This window comes from Sphaerodactylus townsendi, linkage group LG11, assembly GCF_021028975.2.
Source record: "Sphaerodactylus townsendi isolate TG3544 linkage group LG11, MPM_Stown_v2.3, whole genome shotgun sequence".
Taxonomy (NCBI): Eukaryota; Metazoa; Chordata; class Lepidosauria; order Squamata; family Sphaerodactylidae; genus Sphaerodactylus; species Sphaerodactylus townsendi.
This window is the reverse complement of record NC_059435.1, coordinates 73,549,263-73,566,200: the sequence shown is the minus strand read 5'-3', so window position 1 is coordinate 73,566,200 and position 16,938 is coordinate 73,549,263. Positions and strand designations below refer to the sequence as shown.

The 16,938-nt window shown below is 49.3% G+C and overlaps 1 protein-coding gene across 1 annotated transcript in view; it reads right to left on the bottom strand.

The window, feature by feature from the left end:
• The window catches only part of LOC125440649 (growth hormone-releasing hormone receptor-like), a 335,417-nt gene extending 319,028 nt beyond the window's left edge, over positions 1-16,389 (bottom strand). Inside the window, exons 1-7 of the mRNA XM_048510505.1 lie at positions 16,354-16,389; positions 14,730-14,807; positions 6,805-6,913; positions 4,646-4,753; positions 3,238-3,333; positions 2,168-2,267; positions 1,755-1,887 (exon numbers count right to left, since the gene is read on the bottom strand). Of these exons, the coding sequence (XP_048366462.1) occupies positions 1,755-1,887; positions 2,168-2,267; positions 3,238-3,333; positions 4,646-4,753; positions 6,805-6,913; positions 14,730-14,807; positions 16,354-16,389 (660 nt within the window). The remainder of the gene's footprint in view (positions 1-1,754; positions 1,888-2,167; positions 2,268-3,237; positions 3,334-4,645; positions 4,754-6,804; positions 6,914-14,729; positions 14,808-16,353) is intronic.
• Positions 16,390-16,938: the final 549 nt, after the last annotated feature.

Here is a 16,938-nt window from a genome sequence, read left to right as displayed (position 1 = left end):
TCTCACAGCAGCGCTTTGATGTGGTCGTATCCACGACCTTTTGATCCCATCCGCCTGGCAGCCTTCTGGAGTCGCGGGCATTGTCCCTCCAAATGGATTGCCTCGTTTCTCCAGGGTCGGGGTCAGCAGGTATGGTCTTGGGGTTGAGGTCCTCCCAGAGAGCCCCACTTAGTTGTGGGGTTCCTCAGGGGGCCTTGGCTTTCCCAGCTTTTATTACTAACATCTACATGCGACCCCTTGCTCAGCTGGTCGCGGAGCTTTGGGCTGGTCTGTCACCAATATCGGATGACAATTCCAGCTCATTCTGTTGATGGAGAGGGGGGCAGCCTCTGCCCCTGCAGCTCTACAGCATTGTCTGGAGTCGGTCGCTGGTTGGTTGAAGCAGAGTAGGTTAAAACTTAATCCAACAAAGACGGAGGTCCTCTGGCTGGGCCGGGGGAGAGACCAAGGGAATTCCAGCTGCCTATATTGGAGGGGGTCGTTTTGGCCCCGGCATCCCTCGGCTTTCAGTAGCCTGGGGGGGGGTCCGCTTCTGGACTCTGCCTTGTCAATGGAGAGCCAGGTGGCCCATGTTACCCAGGTGGCTGCGCTTTTTTCTCATCTTCGCCAGGCAATGGCCGGTTGGCTCCCTATCTCTCCCCAGGACTGACCTGGCCACTGTGATCCATGCGACAGTCACCTTGCCCGGTTAGATTACTGTAACTTCGCTTTCACAGCAAAGGAGCCTCCCCGCTGCGCATTGATCCAGAAGTTGAAGCTGGTCCAGAATGCAGTGGCACGGGCTTCTGACAGGTGAGTGATTACTCGGAACCATATCACCCCGCAACCTGTGCTACGCCATCTGCACTGGCTCCCAGTGTAAGGAGTTCCGGATCGGTCTTCAAGAATTATTAGTCAACAACCTTTAAAGGCCTTACGCGGCATGGGGCTCCTTGCATATCCTACGGGACCGCGAGATCACCCCCTTATGTCCCACATAGGCCACTGCGGCTACGGCAGTGGCAGAATTGCTGGTGACCCCTTAGCCCCGGGCTGACGATGCGGCTGGCCTCGACCCGAGGCCAGGGCAGCTTTACGGCTCTGGCCCCAGCCTGGTGTGGAATACCTTACCCCCATCCAGTCCGGGCCCTGTGGGATCTTAAAGCGAGTTCCGCGGGGCCTGTAAGACAAGGAATTATTCCACGGGCCTTTGGAGAGGAGGCTGGGCCACTGTTCCCATACTGCCCCCCACTGAAACTCTGCCGAACTTCCATCTTTGTCATCTCGGTTAGCCTGTTGTGACTCCATCTGGGCTCCACCCTGTCCCCTCCCTTTCCTCTTTCCTCTCCCCTCTTTCCTCTTTCCCCTTGCTTTTCTCCTTAGGAACGGGCTTCTGTTTGAACTTCGTTTTATACTGGGTTTGAATGTATTTGGATTGTTTCGTACTATATGTAACTGCCGCCTCTAGCTCTTTAATGTTTAAGTTATGTTGTTGAGTTGCTGTTAATAACAGCCATGTTGTTGAGCCGCCTCGAGCCCTTCGGGGAAGAGGCGGCCTATAAATCTAAAATATAAATAAATAAAAAATAAATAAATTCCCACGCCCAGCATCCGAGCCCCCACCCTAAACCTCAAACCCTTCTCTCATCGATAGTACATAATACATCCGTGACCTCTGCCTACTAACGTCCCCACCAAACTTTGCTCTCCCTTCCCCATCCTGTCACTTGCAGGGTTGAGAGATCTGATCTGCTCCAAGTTTATCAACAGCATACCGTGGAGAAGCTGCAGTAATCGGTGCCTTCCGTTTGGAAAACCACCAGGTCCCTGACGAAAATTGCAATGGCTTTCAGGATGAAGGTAAGAAAGAGGTGGATGTGGATGTAGTTCCTGGGGCAATGCAGCCTCCTGCAGGGACAAATAAGGAAAATGAGCCAAGGACGCAGAGCGGTTCGAACAGAAACTGCCATTGGCCATGCTGGCAGAGGCTGATGGGAATTGTAGTCCATGAACATCTGGAGCACCATAAGTTGGCCACCCCTGGTATAGAGGCAGAAGCGGACCAGCAATTAAGGGGGCTAAGACACAGCTGGATTTTTACACGTGGGTGGAATTATTGCTACAGTACAATGATAAAGCACGGCCGCTTGAATTTTTCTCCAGGTTGACCAGGATTCTCCAAACATACCTGAAGGAAATGAGGACCACAACAGCAATCGTGAGAGTGGCGGTGGAGACGCTGTAGCCAATGGTGTAGATGGTTTTCACCGTTGCCAGGTAGAACTGTTTGCATGGAAAGAAACAGCATGGTTAAGTGTGCTTTAGGAAAAAATCAAAGTTTCCCCTTTGGCAACAATTGGGTCAATCAGACATCCCTGAAGGCAGATGGTGGAGCAGGAGGGGTGGGTGCTGGGGGTGAACCTGAGGCACCAACTTTTAGGGATTTTAAGCAAAGGACTCGGACTGATGTATCAGAGCTTCCCCTTTCTAACAAAGCTCTTCCCGTTTTGCAGGGGCGTATGGCCCAGGGGGACATGTCGGGCCAAATGTCCCCAGGCTGCGGCCATTTAATCACATGGGGGGGCAGAAAATTGCTTAAAAGGAGCAGAGTGGTGTAATGGTTAAGAACAGGTGGATTCTAATCTGGAGGACTGGGTTTGATTCTCCAGCCCTTCGCATGAGCAGTGGTTACTTATCTGCCTAAGTAACACCCAACTCCTGAGTTGCAGCATAGAAAACCATATGACGGAAAAGAAGTGTTTGGAAAACCTCAATTTTGTCAAAGAGGTCTACAAACTCCTTCCCTTCCCCTCCCCACAACTGACATCTTGTGAGGTAGGTGGGCTGAGAGAGTTTGGAGAGAACTGGGCTCGTCCAAAGTCACCCAGTAGACTTCATGTGGAGGAGCAAAGACACCAATCCAGTTCACCAGATAAGAATCCGCTGCTCATATGGAGGAGAGGGGGACTCAAACCCAGTTCTCCAGATTAGAGGTCAGTACTCATGTGGGGGACTGTGGAATCAAACCCAGTTCTCCAGATTAGAGTCTGCCAGTCATGTGGAGGAGGGGGGAATCAAACCCGATTCTCCAGATCATAATCCACTGCTCTGAATCACTTCACCCCACTGACTCCTTGGAGCAACTTTCCTCGTGGCCCTCGTTGACACTCCAGTCGGGGCTCTCCTCTCCTCCCACCTCCACGAAATTTTGCACAGTGTCAAGTTTGTTGGCAATTACGTGCTCCGTTTCAGTCTCTCCGTCACGGATGATCTCCTCTTCCAGCGGACAAGCGACAGCATATGGCGGAGATGGGTCGGTCCAGCCTTGCGTTGTACAGTTTCTTTTCACCCAGCCTGCGAGGGAGAGTTTCAACCACATTAAGTTTGCAACTGCATAACCTTGCAGATTTGTCTAAGTTGCTGAACCTACCCTTTAGTAGGGCAGAGGGCATAACGTTAAATCGCGCAATGGTAAGGGCTCTCCTTGCGCGTGGGTTCGTTAAAGTATGGAGGTAGTAGGCCATACGTCTCTGCTCAAATGGAATTAGGAGTTGTGTTGGAGAGCAGGTTCGTTTGGCTGCTAGATGTAAATTTGCAAATTCTAGATCTAAAAGCCGATCTCTGACCCTATTGTACGCTTCCAAATAGGACATTAGGTAGAGAGATTCAATAGGCAGGCCGATGGAAATAATCTTTCTCTCGATTAGAGAAAACCAGGGGTTAGCCTGCATGTCCTGTGGTGTCAATGAGACAAGGGAGCGTTCGGATGGCAGGCAGTGAAGGCGGAGCCAAAATCTGAAGGCTCTAAGCCAAGCTTTATGTTCCAGGGTGTTTTGCCTGTGAGGGAGAGGAAGACGAGCAGAATAAACGGCTCCTTTCAATAGTGGCCGTGCACTTCATTCTGCTAATCTGATGGGTGTTCTATTGCCAGGTATCCAGGTATCTTCCTCTGCGCTAGCCAGCTGCCAAACATCCCACCTCTGTGATAAGCACTGAACAAAGACAACACACGACATAGTTAAGAGAGGCAGGTTGAGGCAGATGTGTCCCTCGATGTATCAAATCATCTAAATTACATTGATGTAATGTCTGAGGCTCAAGTCATTGTAATAAACACGAGAAGTCATTCAAATCGGTTTTAATTAACATATGGATATCGCAAAAGGTCTCCAGAAAGTTTGTGTATAATTTATCCTAACTTAGTGTATTGGATTCCTCGTTGTGTTGTTGTTTATCATGCAAACATACTGTTGAAGCAGCGGATTTACTCAGAGTAGACCGCCTTGCAGGAAGCAATGTAGACAAGAACCAACAGACACACAGTCACCAGTGCGGTTCTATTTATTGCTATCTACTGACAAAGTGCTTCGCCAGACCACAGGTGTTTTCGGGCACACCTCACTCTGTTGTCTGCGCTATCTATATACAAATGTGGTACCAATCAGGTGCCCTTACCTTATCAGGTTTTGCACACGGTACATGTTGTGCACTCAGTCCTAATTTGCACACAGCACCTGCTAGAAGGAGGGTCCAGCTGTCATTTAGATTTTGCTCATCTAAACACATGTTCTGACACATACTGTATGCAGAATTATTTATGCCTAATAAAGGTTTACTGTACTGTACTGCAGACACCACCTGTGGATCCTGGGCATCACCCACTCACCTCTCTTCTTTGTAAAGTGGACAATGACTCCTGGGCAGTCAAAGGTGAGAGTCTGTCCTGGGTTTGCATCTGGCCAGCAGAGTAATTCGTCCCATAATACCTGGCAGCCTTGGGGAGAGAAAAATGGCCTTTGAAATCTTGCTTCCCCTCAGCCGTATTTAGAAACCAGAACAAAAAGGGCAGAAGCTGATACGGGTCCTTTCCGCACAGAAAGGGGCTTTGTAGGCGAATATTCGGTTCAGCGAAAATTCTGTCGCAGTGCGCCAGTTCGTGCTTCGATGGAATAAACCTGATTTCCGGAACCCTGAGTCTGGTTGTTGGGTGGAGGTCGATGGGTACGGCGAGAGGAGAGAATCATGGGCATGCATTGCCCCTGTGCTTTTCCAACATGGGGGGGGCTACCTGAGCCACTCACCACAGGACAAGCTCTGCAAACTCTCCCGCGTACAAGCTCAAGGAACATCATGAACAATCCTAAGGTAGCTCTAAGAACTGCCAGAGAGTTTCGGTGGTTCCTAGAGCAACTGTGGTCGATTCCGCACTTGGGTTATCGACCTAAGTTCGAGCTGCGGTCAACCTAAGTGCTCCGCACAACCACAGGGATCGATGTGGTTTTGTACCAGCTTCACCGTGTAACGGTCAAATTTCTGACTCCAGTTGGGAACTACTACTTTTTCAGGGAACCACGCTCAAACTCAGCTCGATTCCAGTAAAGTGCAGACTCTTTGGTGCCAGGAGTCCCCCATTCAGCCAATCACAGCTGAGTGTTTCAGGCATGCGTACAGCTGGCCAATCAAAAAATGCCACCTTCGTCCCTCCATTCCTGTGGCAGTTTTTTTATAATGTGTGTGGGGATAGATGGAACATGGCCGTAGAACAGTAGGCAATCGGAACGGAGCAGCGAAGAGGCACAGGATGATTCTGCCCTCCGAGCTGAGATCAAGCTGGTTGCAGTGGGGAATAACAATGGCTTCGACCTAGGTGAGTACCCTTCTCAGGGAACTGGGTCGAACCTATGTTACTTGTGTGTGGAATCACCCTGTGAGTAACTTCCGGTCAGCATGGTGCAGCAGTTAAGAGCAGGTGGACGCTAATTCTTGAGAACCGAATTTGATTCCTCACTCCTCCACATGAGCAGCTCACTCTAATCTGGGGGATGAGATACAATTCCCGGTTCCTCCACATGAAGCCTGCTGGGTGACCTTGGGCTAATCATAGTTCTTTCAGAACTCTCCCAGCCCCATCTATCTCACAAGACGTGTGTTGTGAAGAAGGGAAGGGAAGACAATAATAAGCTGCCTAAGACAGTAAAAGGAGGGGGTTATAAAAACCAACTCTTCTTTTTTCCTGTTACTGCCGCTCAGAATGGCACCAGTAATGGGCTTAGCCAGTTGAAGGCCTTCCCCCAAAGGGATCTAGCAAGCCCAAAGTGAGCAATACCCCCAGGGAAAGAGTGGAGCCTGGAGATCTCCCAGAATTACAACTGATCTCCAAGTGAAAGAGATCAGTTACCCAGAGGAAATGGCTGCTTTGGCAGATGGACTGTATGGCATTATATTTCAGGCAGTGGCGTAGTGCCCACAGGGTAGGGGGGTGACGCCCTGGGCGGAGAAGAGGCGGAGGCATGGCCGGGCCATTGAGGGGGCATGGGAGGGGCATTCAGGGGTGGAGTGGGGGCACAGTTTCTCCTCGCTCCACCTCTGATTTTAGGTCCCTCCCCTCCTAAACTCTGCCCTCCACTGACAAGACCCCCAGAATCTCCAAATATCCTCCAATCTGATAGTTTCAAATGAAAGCAGTATCCACCAGGAATACCTCCCCCCCCCGCCACTTTGCCTATTCCTCTTTGAGATGGATTAAATTAGGGGGGTTCCCCCTCCATCTTTTAAAAGGGGAAATCCCCAGGAATGCCATGAATCCCGCTGGCAGTTAGCATAATACCATCAGGCCACCCACCTGCGGATGCAACAGCTTCATGCTTTCCGTGCAGAGAAAAGTCTCCGCGCAGAATCAGCCTCTGCACCAATCCCTCGTGCAGGCCACCAAAACAAAACAAGGCCCAGCCTAACTTTCCAATGCATCTTTGAACAGATGGGATCTGCAAATGAGTTTCGGCTTTCCAGATTCCAGCTCGCCAAACCCTTTTGCTCCCCAAGTACCTGTTGTTTCATTTCTGCGCTGCTGGATCTCTCGGAGGCAGTCGCTTTCATTCTTCTTCCACTCGGTGATGGGGTCACATTCCGGCTGGATGTGTCCGGTTCCAAGTGCCTAAAAAGGGGGAGGCGCTGGTTAGCACTTGGGCGGTCCCTGGAGATCTCCTGCTCTTTCAACTGATCTTCAGGCAGAGAAAATGGCAACACTGGAAGGTGCTCTTCGTGGCATTAGACCACACTAGCAATAAAGTCCATTGTGTGAGAAAATACAACGGGCTCTAGAAAACTGTTGTTTGCAAAGCTAGATCTCAGCAGGGACAGGAGGGTGTCTGTGAAGATGAAGAGAGTTCTCCCCATCGCCATAGGCATCCCTCATTTGCAAAGCTGGATCCTGGCTTTGCAAAGGGTGGGGGAGAGCCAGCAGGGTGCGTGTGAAGATGGGTAGTTTTCCATAAGTACACGCACATTTTTCTCCTGTTCTCCCCCCGTTCTTTCTGTCTTTCACTCTCCATCCTGCCACTCTTCCCCTAATCTTCACTTTCTACCCTGCTACTGTAACCTCAGCTTGTGGGTTCTGTGGGGCAGAACTTAGAATGAGTTTGCAACAACAAATTTTTAAAACAAAATGGTTTACTTTCTTAACATATAACATCAAACATCAACAGTTAACATCACACTTCAAGGTCCTGTTCAGGTTGCATTGTCAAGTCCTTATATTTACAGTCTACTGATGCTGCCAAGACCAATTCTTCTTTGCAAGTGGGTTGGCTCCGGAAGACTCCAAGGACTGGGTGAACAGGATTCAACATGATGAAGGTTTCCAGGAGAACTCTCACCCATTACAAACACAAACCTGGAGGGTATCATTAGGGCAGTCTCCTGATGAGACCCTGAAAGTTGTGAGACTGTGCCTTCGGAAATGTGCCCCCCACAGCCTGCAACCCCCATTCACAGCAATGCAGAAAACTCAATGCAGAACAAAGATTCTTGGGCAAATTACTAGGATGTTCCTGCAGGGGGTGCATTTTTGGATGTATTGGCACCAAAATTTCAGGGTATCATCTGGAGATGATGGCACCCCCCAGGTTTGGTGCAGTTTGGTTCAGGGGGGCCAAAATTATGGACCCTCAAAACTGTAGCCCCCATCTCCTATTAGCTCCCATTGGAAACAATGGGGGATGGGGCACCCCCTTTGGGAGTCCATAACTTTGGACTCCTTGAACCAAACCTCACTAGACTTGGGGAGTAGCATAAGGACCGTCTTCTGATGATATGCTGAAATTTTGGCGCTGATATGTCTAAAAATGCACCCACTGCAGGCATCAATGTCCTGGTGCAAAAAAATTTGGTCGTGGTGGAGTGGACGCCCATGGGGTGGGGGCATCCAACTCAGGTTTTGCCCAGGGCTACAGTTTGCCCAGGGCTGCCTCATTACGCCCCTGCCTCCGTGGCTGTCAGTTGCTCTTCAGACATTCACCTGTGGCCTTCTGGGAAGTAAGGACTCTACTGGTAAAGATAAAGATTGTGGGAGCAGCTGACCCCTCTTTGCTTAGGAAAGGGCACTCTCTGGGCTAGATCTCCTAGAGACCTTTGCTTTTTTGTGGTTCTCATTGGGAACAAGTTGCTCCATTATATATACAGATTGGAGCCCTGCTCTCCCCGAACCCCGCCCTCTTCAGGCTCCACACACAAAACAGAGGAACAACTCAGTGGTCAAGGTGATCCACGGGAATTTATGCAAGAATTACACTAGGACAACTGGTGGGAACATCATCCAGAGAAATTCACAGAAAATGAGAAGGTCAAGATCTTGTGGGACTTCCAAATCCATACGGACCAAGTGTTGGCACATAATACACCAGACATCACAGTGGTCGAGGACGAGAAAGTGACCATCATAGCAATATCTGGAGACAGCAGGGTCATTGAAAAAGAACATGAGAAGGTCACCAAACGCCATGATTTGAAAATCGAGATTCAGTGACTATGGCACAAACCAGCCGCGGTTGTCCCAGTGGTAATCGGCACCGTGGGCGCCATTCCCGAAAACACAGCGGCAGCACTTGAAACATCTTCAAGTCGACAAAATCAACATCTGTCTCATTCAGAAGGCAGCCCTGCTGGGATCCGCAGGAATACTACTCCAACACATTACAACAGGGGTGTCAAACTCACGGCCCTCCAGATGTTCATGAACTACAATTCCCACCAGTCCCTCCCAACATGAGCATTGGCTATACTGGCAAGGGCTGATGGGAATTGTAGTTCATGAACATCTGGAGGGCCGCAAGTTTGACACCTGTGCATTACAACATCCAAGGCCTCTGGGTTAGGCTCGAATTGTAATGAAAGGCAAACTACCCGCTAAAAAAAAAATGACAGCGGTGATGTTAAACAAAATTAATTCATAATAATATGAATGCGGTCCAGTCCTTATTTGGATTGCATATGCGTTCACTGCATCTTCTGAACCAGGGATCTGCAACCGGCGGCTCTCCAGATGTCCATGGACTACAATTCCCATCAGCCCCTGCCAGCATGGCCAATTGCCATGCTGGCAGGGGCTGATGGGAATTGTAGTCCATGGACATCTGGAGAGCCGCCAGTCACAGACCCCTGTTCTGAACAAAGTTAAGGTGACTTAGTTTAAAGATGGCGTTTCCCAGAGAGCCTAGTGGGACAGCCACTCAGTGACGGCCATTATCCCCCTTGCTTTCAACACACATCTGCTCCTTCCCCTTCTGGCTTCGGCTCCACACTCCTGCTTTCTCCTCCGTATTCATGACTGATGTCACAACCCATTGATTTGTTCCCTCTTGGGAAAAAAAATACCCCAAAAGAGCAAAACATGGTGAAATCGACCCACTGAACAGGTGGCCAGCTCAATTCCGCCCGGCTCATTTCCACACCAGCAGGATAAATATTCATTCCATTTGCAAAATATCTTTATGGATTATTTGGTCATGCGGAGTACAGAACACAGTGAATCTCTCCCCATTCACATTAATTTGACAATGTAGCATGATTCAGAGGCCCACTGAAACCAAGGAGTCGGTTGATTATTTCGGATCAGTACGGCATTCCTCATCCCTGCAATGCCTTTTGTTTCGCTTAATTTGTGTTGCCTTTTTCAGAGCTGCCTCTGAATCCCGCCCAAACCTGGCCACAGATAGAAAAACAGCATGTTACAGATGAGGCTAAGCAGAACTGAATCCCTGACAAGCTAATTTTCTGCATGCAAGGAGTTTCAGGGGGTCCATGTGCAGTAGAACAGCGAGACTCGAGTCTAGTTAGAGATCAATACAATTATCAAGAAGAAGAAGAAGAAGAAGAAGAAGAAAAGAAGAAGAAGAAGAAGAAGAAGAAGAAGAAGAAGAAGAAGAAGAAGAAGAAGAAGAAGAGGAGGAGGAGGAGGAGGAGGAGGAGGAGGAGGAGGAGGAGGAGGAGGAGGAGGAGGAAGAGGAAGAGGAAGAGGAAGAGGAAGAGGAGGAGGAGTTTGGATTTATATCCCCCCTTTCTCTCCTGTAGGAGACTCAAAGGGGCTTACAATCTCCTTGCCCTTCCCCCCTCACAACAAACACCCTGTGAGGTGGGTAGGGCTGAGAGAGCTCCAAGAAGCTGTGACTAGCCCAAGGTCACCCAGCTGGCGCGTGTGGGAGTGTACAGGCTAATCTGAATTCCCCAGATAAGCCTCCACAGCTCAGGCGGCAGAGCTGGGAATCAGACTTGGTTCCTCCTGCTGGATCCCACCTCTGATTCAAGGTGAAGGAAAAGATATTCCACCTAAACATTAGGAAGAACTATCAGATCCTCTGAAGATGCCAGCCACAGATGCAGGTGAAACGTCAGGAGACATGCTGCTAGGACACGGCCATACAGTCCAGAAACAATACAGCCCCCCAACTTCCTGATTGTCAGCACTGTTTGACAGTGGAATTCACTGTCTTGGAGAGTTGTGGAGCCTCCTTCTTTGGAGGTTTTTAAATAGAGGCTGGATGAACATATGTTCAGAGTACTTTGATTTTTTGTCCCTGCCTGGCAGAGGGTTAGACTTGATGGCCCTGGTGGCAGAGGTGGGATCCAGCAGGTTCTCACAGGTTCCCGAGAGTAGGTTACTAACTATTGGTGTGTGCTGAGAGGGGGTTACTAACTGGTGATTTTGCCACGTGATTCTTGCCTTAGTTACACCCCTCCTCTCAGCAGCAGCGCGCAGAAGTTGAAGCAGTCTAGCAGGAGGTGCACCGGCGTGCGTGGCAGCCTGCGCCTGTGTGCATTCGTTTCCCACCCAAGGACCGGCGCAGCGGCTGCATCCTTGCCACAGCCCCGCCCAGGAATGCCCGGCCACACCCCCGTCGTGCCCCGCCCAGCCCCATTGGCGCTACGCCACAGTTTGAATCCCACCACCACGGGAACCTGCTACTAAAATTTTTGGATCCCACCACTGCCTGGTGGTCTCTTTCAACTCTATGATTCTAATCTAGTCTCACTAGCTAGGCTGCATGGAGATGCAAGAAGCATGCCCTGCTCTTTTGGTACCAAGATGGAGGATTATGGGGAGGCTTCCATCTCCATTTGAACAGCGATAGGTATCAGCAAGCACATATTCATGCAGCGGTCGCCACAGGGCTGCTGCCGAAGACGGCCTCCCCACAGCAGGAGAGCTGGCCTCGGCCGTCCCACCTCTGACAGCTCAGCATGTGCTCTGATTGTCCCAATCGATGGCCACGTCGGGAAGATCTGAAGATGCCACAAAGTTATTTATTGCAGCCACCTTTCAACCAAACACCCTCTCTGTTCCCTGTGATCGATCCGTAGGAGATCAATGCTTGTCAAAATTACGGAAGGATCAGAGCTCCCAATTAGATGAAAGCAAGAAGCAGAAGCTAATAGATGTAGCTAACAAATGGGAGGGGAATATGGATGAGCGGCTCACGTCCTTCTTTGATCAACTGACTGGCCACGTCTGAGAAGAAAGGGAAGAAGCTCCGGGGTTTGGGGCGAGCAAGAACCCCCGCCCCTTCCCCCCCCCACGAATTCACACGTACACACATGCTACAAATTCACAATGCAGAACCACTTACCCAAGTGTGCAACCCTCAACTCAAAGTGTAACTGAATTACAACTCAAAGTGTAACTCAAAGTGTAACTGGAGGAGAAGTCGATCTATGGCTACCAATCTTGATCTGCCTTGATCTCAGATTGCAAATGCCTTAGCAGACCAGGTGCTCAGGAGCAGCAGCAGCAGAAGGCCATTGCTTTCACATCCTGCATGTGAGCTCCCAAAGGCACCTGGTGGGCCACTGCGAGTAGCAGAGTGCTGGACTAGATGGACTCTGCTCTGATCCAGCAGGCTAGTTCTTATGTTCTTATGTTCTTAATTGTGGAATTCACCACCAGTAGTAATGGCTATGAGCACAGGTGGCTTTAAAAGGGGATTAGGCAACTTCAGGGAGGAGAAGACCACCAAGGGCTAGTAGCCAAGGTGACTAGAGGAACTTCCATGTTTCAAAGCAGCATCAGGAAGCAACGTCAGGGGTTGGCCTCGGCCTCTGTGTCCTGTTGTTGGACCTCCAGAGGAACTGGCTGGCCATGTGTGAGACTGGATGCTGGACTAGATGGACCATCCCTGGTCTGATCCAGCTAGGCTCTTCTGAGGTTCTTATCAGGGGAAGGCCTCAGTCTCTATGCCAGTGATGGCGAACCTTTTAGAGACCGAGTGTCAGGGGTGGAGCAAGGGAAAACTGCGTCCAGGGCACGTGCACGACCTGCGCCCCTGCCATGCCCCTGTCTGCCCCCACCCTGCCCTGGAATGCCCCGAAATACCCCTGTCACACCCCTGGAATGCTCTTGCCATGTCACCAAGCAGGGCATCGCCCAGTGGGTTATGTGCATCCCTCACCCCCCCTTGACACTATGCCACTGTCATCGAAAGTGCTCCAACCGGGCGTGATAGCTGCATGCCCACAAACACATGGAGAGTCTGCAGCGCTTGGGGACTGGCTTCTGCTTGGAGAGGAGACGTCTGAGGGGGGATATGATTGAAGTCTATAAAATTATGCATGGGGTAGAAAATGTTGACCGAGAGAAATTTTTCTCTCTTTTCTCACAATACTAGAACCAGGGGGCATTCATTGAAAATGCTGGGGGGGAGAATTAGGACTAATAAAAGGAAACACTTCTTCACGCAACGTGTGATTGGTGTTTGGAATATGCTGCCACAGGAGGTGGTGATGGCCACTCACCTGGATAGCTTTAAAAGGGGCTTGGACAGATTTATGGAGAAGAAGTCGATCTATGGCTACCAATCTTGATCCTCTTTGATCTCAGATTGCAAAGGCCTTAGTAGACCAGGTGCTCAGGAGCAGCAGCAGCAGCAGAAGGCCATTGCTTTCACCTCCTGCATATGAGCTCCCAAAGGCACCTGGTGGGCCACTGCGAGTAGCAGAATGCTGGACTTAGATGGACTCTGGTCTGATCCAGCAGGCTAGTTCTTATGTTCTTATGTTCTTCTTCATAAGACAGAGAACTAGATGACATTGAATTTACTGGATCCAGTGTGTTGATTCCAAACATTCATTTGCTCTAGCCGTTTCTTTGGTCATCACTCTCAATTCCTTCAACAACACCATCACATCGCATAATGAGCCACATAATCTTGTTTATGGTGACATCATCATGTTGGATACAAATTTATAACATCATTGCCGTCTTTACATTGTCCCAGTCATTACGCATCACGTTGGATGCAAAGTTATAACATCGTCCCGGCCGTGACACCGTCACAGTCTTAATCTTCACATTACATAATAGAGCGTCCTTACAGATAACCCAAACATACTCCATCTTCTGTAACTCCACTAACAAAAGAAAATTGCCTTGACATCTTGGCAGTTACTAAATCCCAAACTCGCTTATTACATAAAGGACTTCCTGCTACTGTCACCAACCAAATTCAGCCACCTGTTAAGGAGAGGAAAGGAGAAGAGAAAATCTTTTCCTAACAATCCCATTGCACAACCAATAGCAACATAGTCATTACTATAATCCCCACCGACGATTTGATTTGACTGATATTAAACCATTTGACTACCTTTTTAGAAACCATATTCAAGGTGAGCAACCACCATCTAGTTGCTATCTGTCACACCCAAATAAGCAGCAGTGGCGTAGGAGGTTAAGAGTTCGTGTATCTAATCTGGAGGAACCGGGTTTGATTCCCAGCTCTGCCGCCTGAGCTGTGGAGGCTTATCTGGGGAATTCAGATTAGCCTGTGCACTCCCACACACGCCAGCTGGGTGACCTTGGGCTAGTCACAGCTTCTCGGAGCTCTCTCAGCCCCACTTACCTCACAGGGTGTTTGTTGTGAGGGGGGAAGGGCAAGGAGATTGTTAGCCCCTTTGAGTCTCCTACAGGAGAGAAAGGGGGAATATAAATCCAAACTCTTCTTCTTCTTCTTCTTCTTCTTCTTCTTCTTCTTAAACTTTTTTTCAGTTAGCTACCCTTTTCTATAGCCCTTCAGGGAATATAAACTTGACACCCAGTCATGTAAAGCATTCATAACTAAGTAGCTCAACTTGTAGGAGCCTCTGCCAAAATCTGACCCTCTGTGAGCATCTTCCACTGAGTCAACCATATCAAAGCCATATCAAACCATATTATAACCATATCAAAGTTAGCTACCCTTTTCTATAGCCCTTCAGGGAATATAAACTTGACACCCAGTCATGTAAAGCATTCATAATTAAGTAGCTCAACTTGTAGGTGCCTCTGCCAAAATCTGACCCTCTGCAAGCATCTTCCACTGAGTCAACCATATCAAAGCCAAATGAACAAGAAGATGGAAATTATTATACATGGCCAGAGCCTCTCTTCCGAGCAGACGTGGACCGATCGGCAGAATAAGAAAACATCTGTTTGCGTCTTTACTTACCTGCGATGCAAGGCTCGACAAGACGAAGACCAAGAGGCTTCTGGAGTTCATATTGTGGAAGCAGAGAAGCGTCCCTTTCTGGAAAAAAAGAAAAACCCTCTCCACTCTGATCTCTCATCTGTTGCTGTTTCGAAGCATCTGTTTTTTAGCACACAAATGACCAACACTATGGGAGGAGGGGTTGTGTCGAGGGTGGAAAGAGACTTGCTACAAACAAGTCTCTAGGCTGCAATTGGCTTCCCTTTCACCGGCTTCTCGGTACCACGCATTCTAAGAACCTGGCCCTTCGCTGCCAACGACCAGGTGATTCTACCGAGAGGCAAAATGAATAATGATAACGCCGCTACAGAGGAACAGACCGGCCAGACTCAGCTGCATGCATTGAAATCAGCCCAATTTGCACAAGGCATGTGTTCAAAACAGGCTGCGCTGACTAGTAAGCTATTTGTTTTCAATCGAAGGTTTCACGACAGGTGGCCAGTGCACTGGTGGCGAGTGGAGAGCTGGATTTGAGGTGTGGTGGAGAACTGGGCTCTTGATCAGGAGGCGGGGCTTTGTGGTGGAGCCAAGTCTGGCATCTTCAGCTAAATAACCTTCGGTAGTTAGATGCGAGGGTGATATGGCCGTGACATCTGACACTCCACTGATCAACAGGGTGGATCAAGCTGATCTGGCTGGCTAGGTGGGTGTTCTCTACCTCCCTTACTGGCCCATGTGTGTCCCTCCCAAAGCTGCATGCTCAGGGGAAGAGAATGACCATTGCTTTCCCATCCTGCACGTGAGCTCCCAAAGGCACCTGGGGGGCCACTGCGAGTAGCAGAGAGCTGGACTAGATGGACTCTGGTCTGATCCAGCTGGCTTGTTCTTATGTTCTTATGACCACCCCAGATAGAAGGTGTGCACCATTCTTTGGTCAATGATACGTGACCTTTGATAAGTCAGGACTTGGAAAGGCCCGGTCTGCTTAGCCCCATCGAACGTGAGGGCCAGTGGCAGGAGAAATTGTTCTAAAAAAGAAAAAAAGTGTTGATGTGTGCACTACTACATCACTTCCAGTAAAAAACAACAACCCAGACGTGAGATTGGCTAGCTCTAGGGAACACCCAGACACTCTATCATTAAAACTATAAAGTTTCCAGCAGTTCCTAGATCGACCCTATGTCACTTCCCTGTTTTTACCCTAGAAAGACCTTTATCTGCCTGAATTGCTGGACAGTTCCTTTTGCCAGTAAATGCTGAGTGGATAAAAGGAGTGATGGTATAAAGCAGGTTCAAATGGGGCTCATTCTCACACACGGTTTGTGCCTGATTTAATATATGTGGTCGTCACAGTTTCTGCCTTTTTTTCGCACACACTTGAGCCGTAATGTGCCTCGACCACTAATCTGTCACTCATTTCAGCCTTTGTCTCACATTTTTCCTGTCGCTCGATGCTTGTGCAACTTTCTTGGATGAAACGGATTCCCCCCACAATCTGGTGGCCTAGGTGCAAAACGCAACTGTAACAAGCGACTGCGAGGGGTCACGCCCACTGTGTGATGCGATTTCCTCCAACCAATCAGGATGCGCGAGAGCTTGCCAGTTGCGCGCGCACATTTCACTGTTTTGTTTCCGTCTCACTCACCTCCCACCCCTCCTTGCGGTCGCTCATGCAGTGCATCGATTGCCACGCCGCCCTGATATCTCGAGATAGCGAGATCTCAACGCAGTGGTATGCTGAGATAGTGAAATCACGCTGACTCGTTAGCTTGTTAGCCGCGTTAGCACAGGGGCCAAGCGTCACACGGAACACGCCCTTGGACGGCACAACAGCCAATCGGAACTCTAGTTTGTATTGCATTCCAGGGCAATGCAAAACCACGGGGTTTCTGAAGCAAGAAGAACATCCATATCAACCTAGTGGTGTGTGAATGATCTCGAGCGACGAAACAGCAACAAAAAGGTCAGGATGTCGATGCGGACTGCCTCAATTCAAGAACAAACCGTGTGTGCGAAAAAGCCCATGTTCTGTCATAAAAATTCACTTTCCTTTACAGTATAATTCAGATGAGTAGCCAGGTAGGCCTGAAGGAGCAGGAAAGCAAGTGCCCATCAAAGCTTATACCAAGGACAAAACTTCATTGGTCTTAAAGGTGCCAATGAAGAAGAAGAAGAAGAAGAAGAAGAAGAAGAAGAAGAAGAAGAAGAAGAAGAAGAAGAAGAAGAAGAA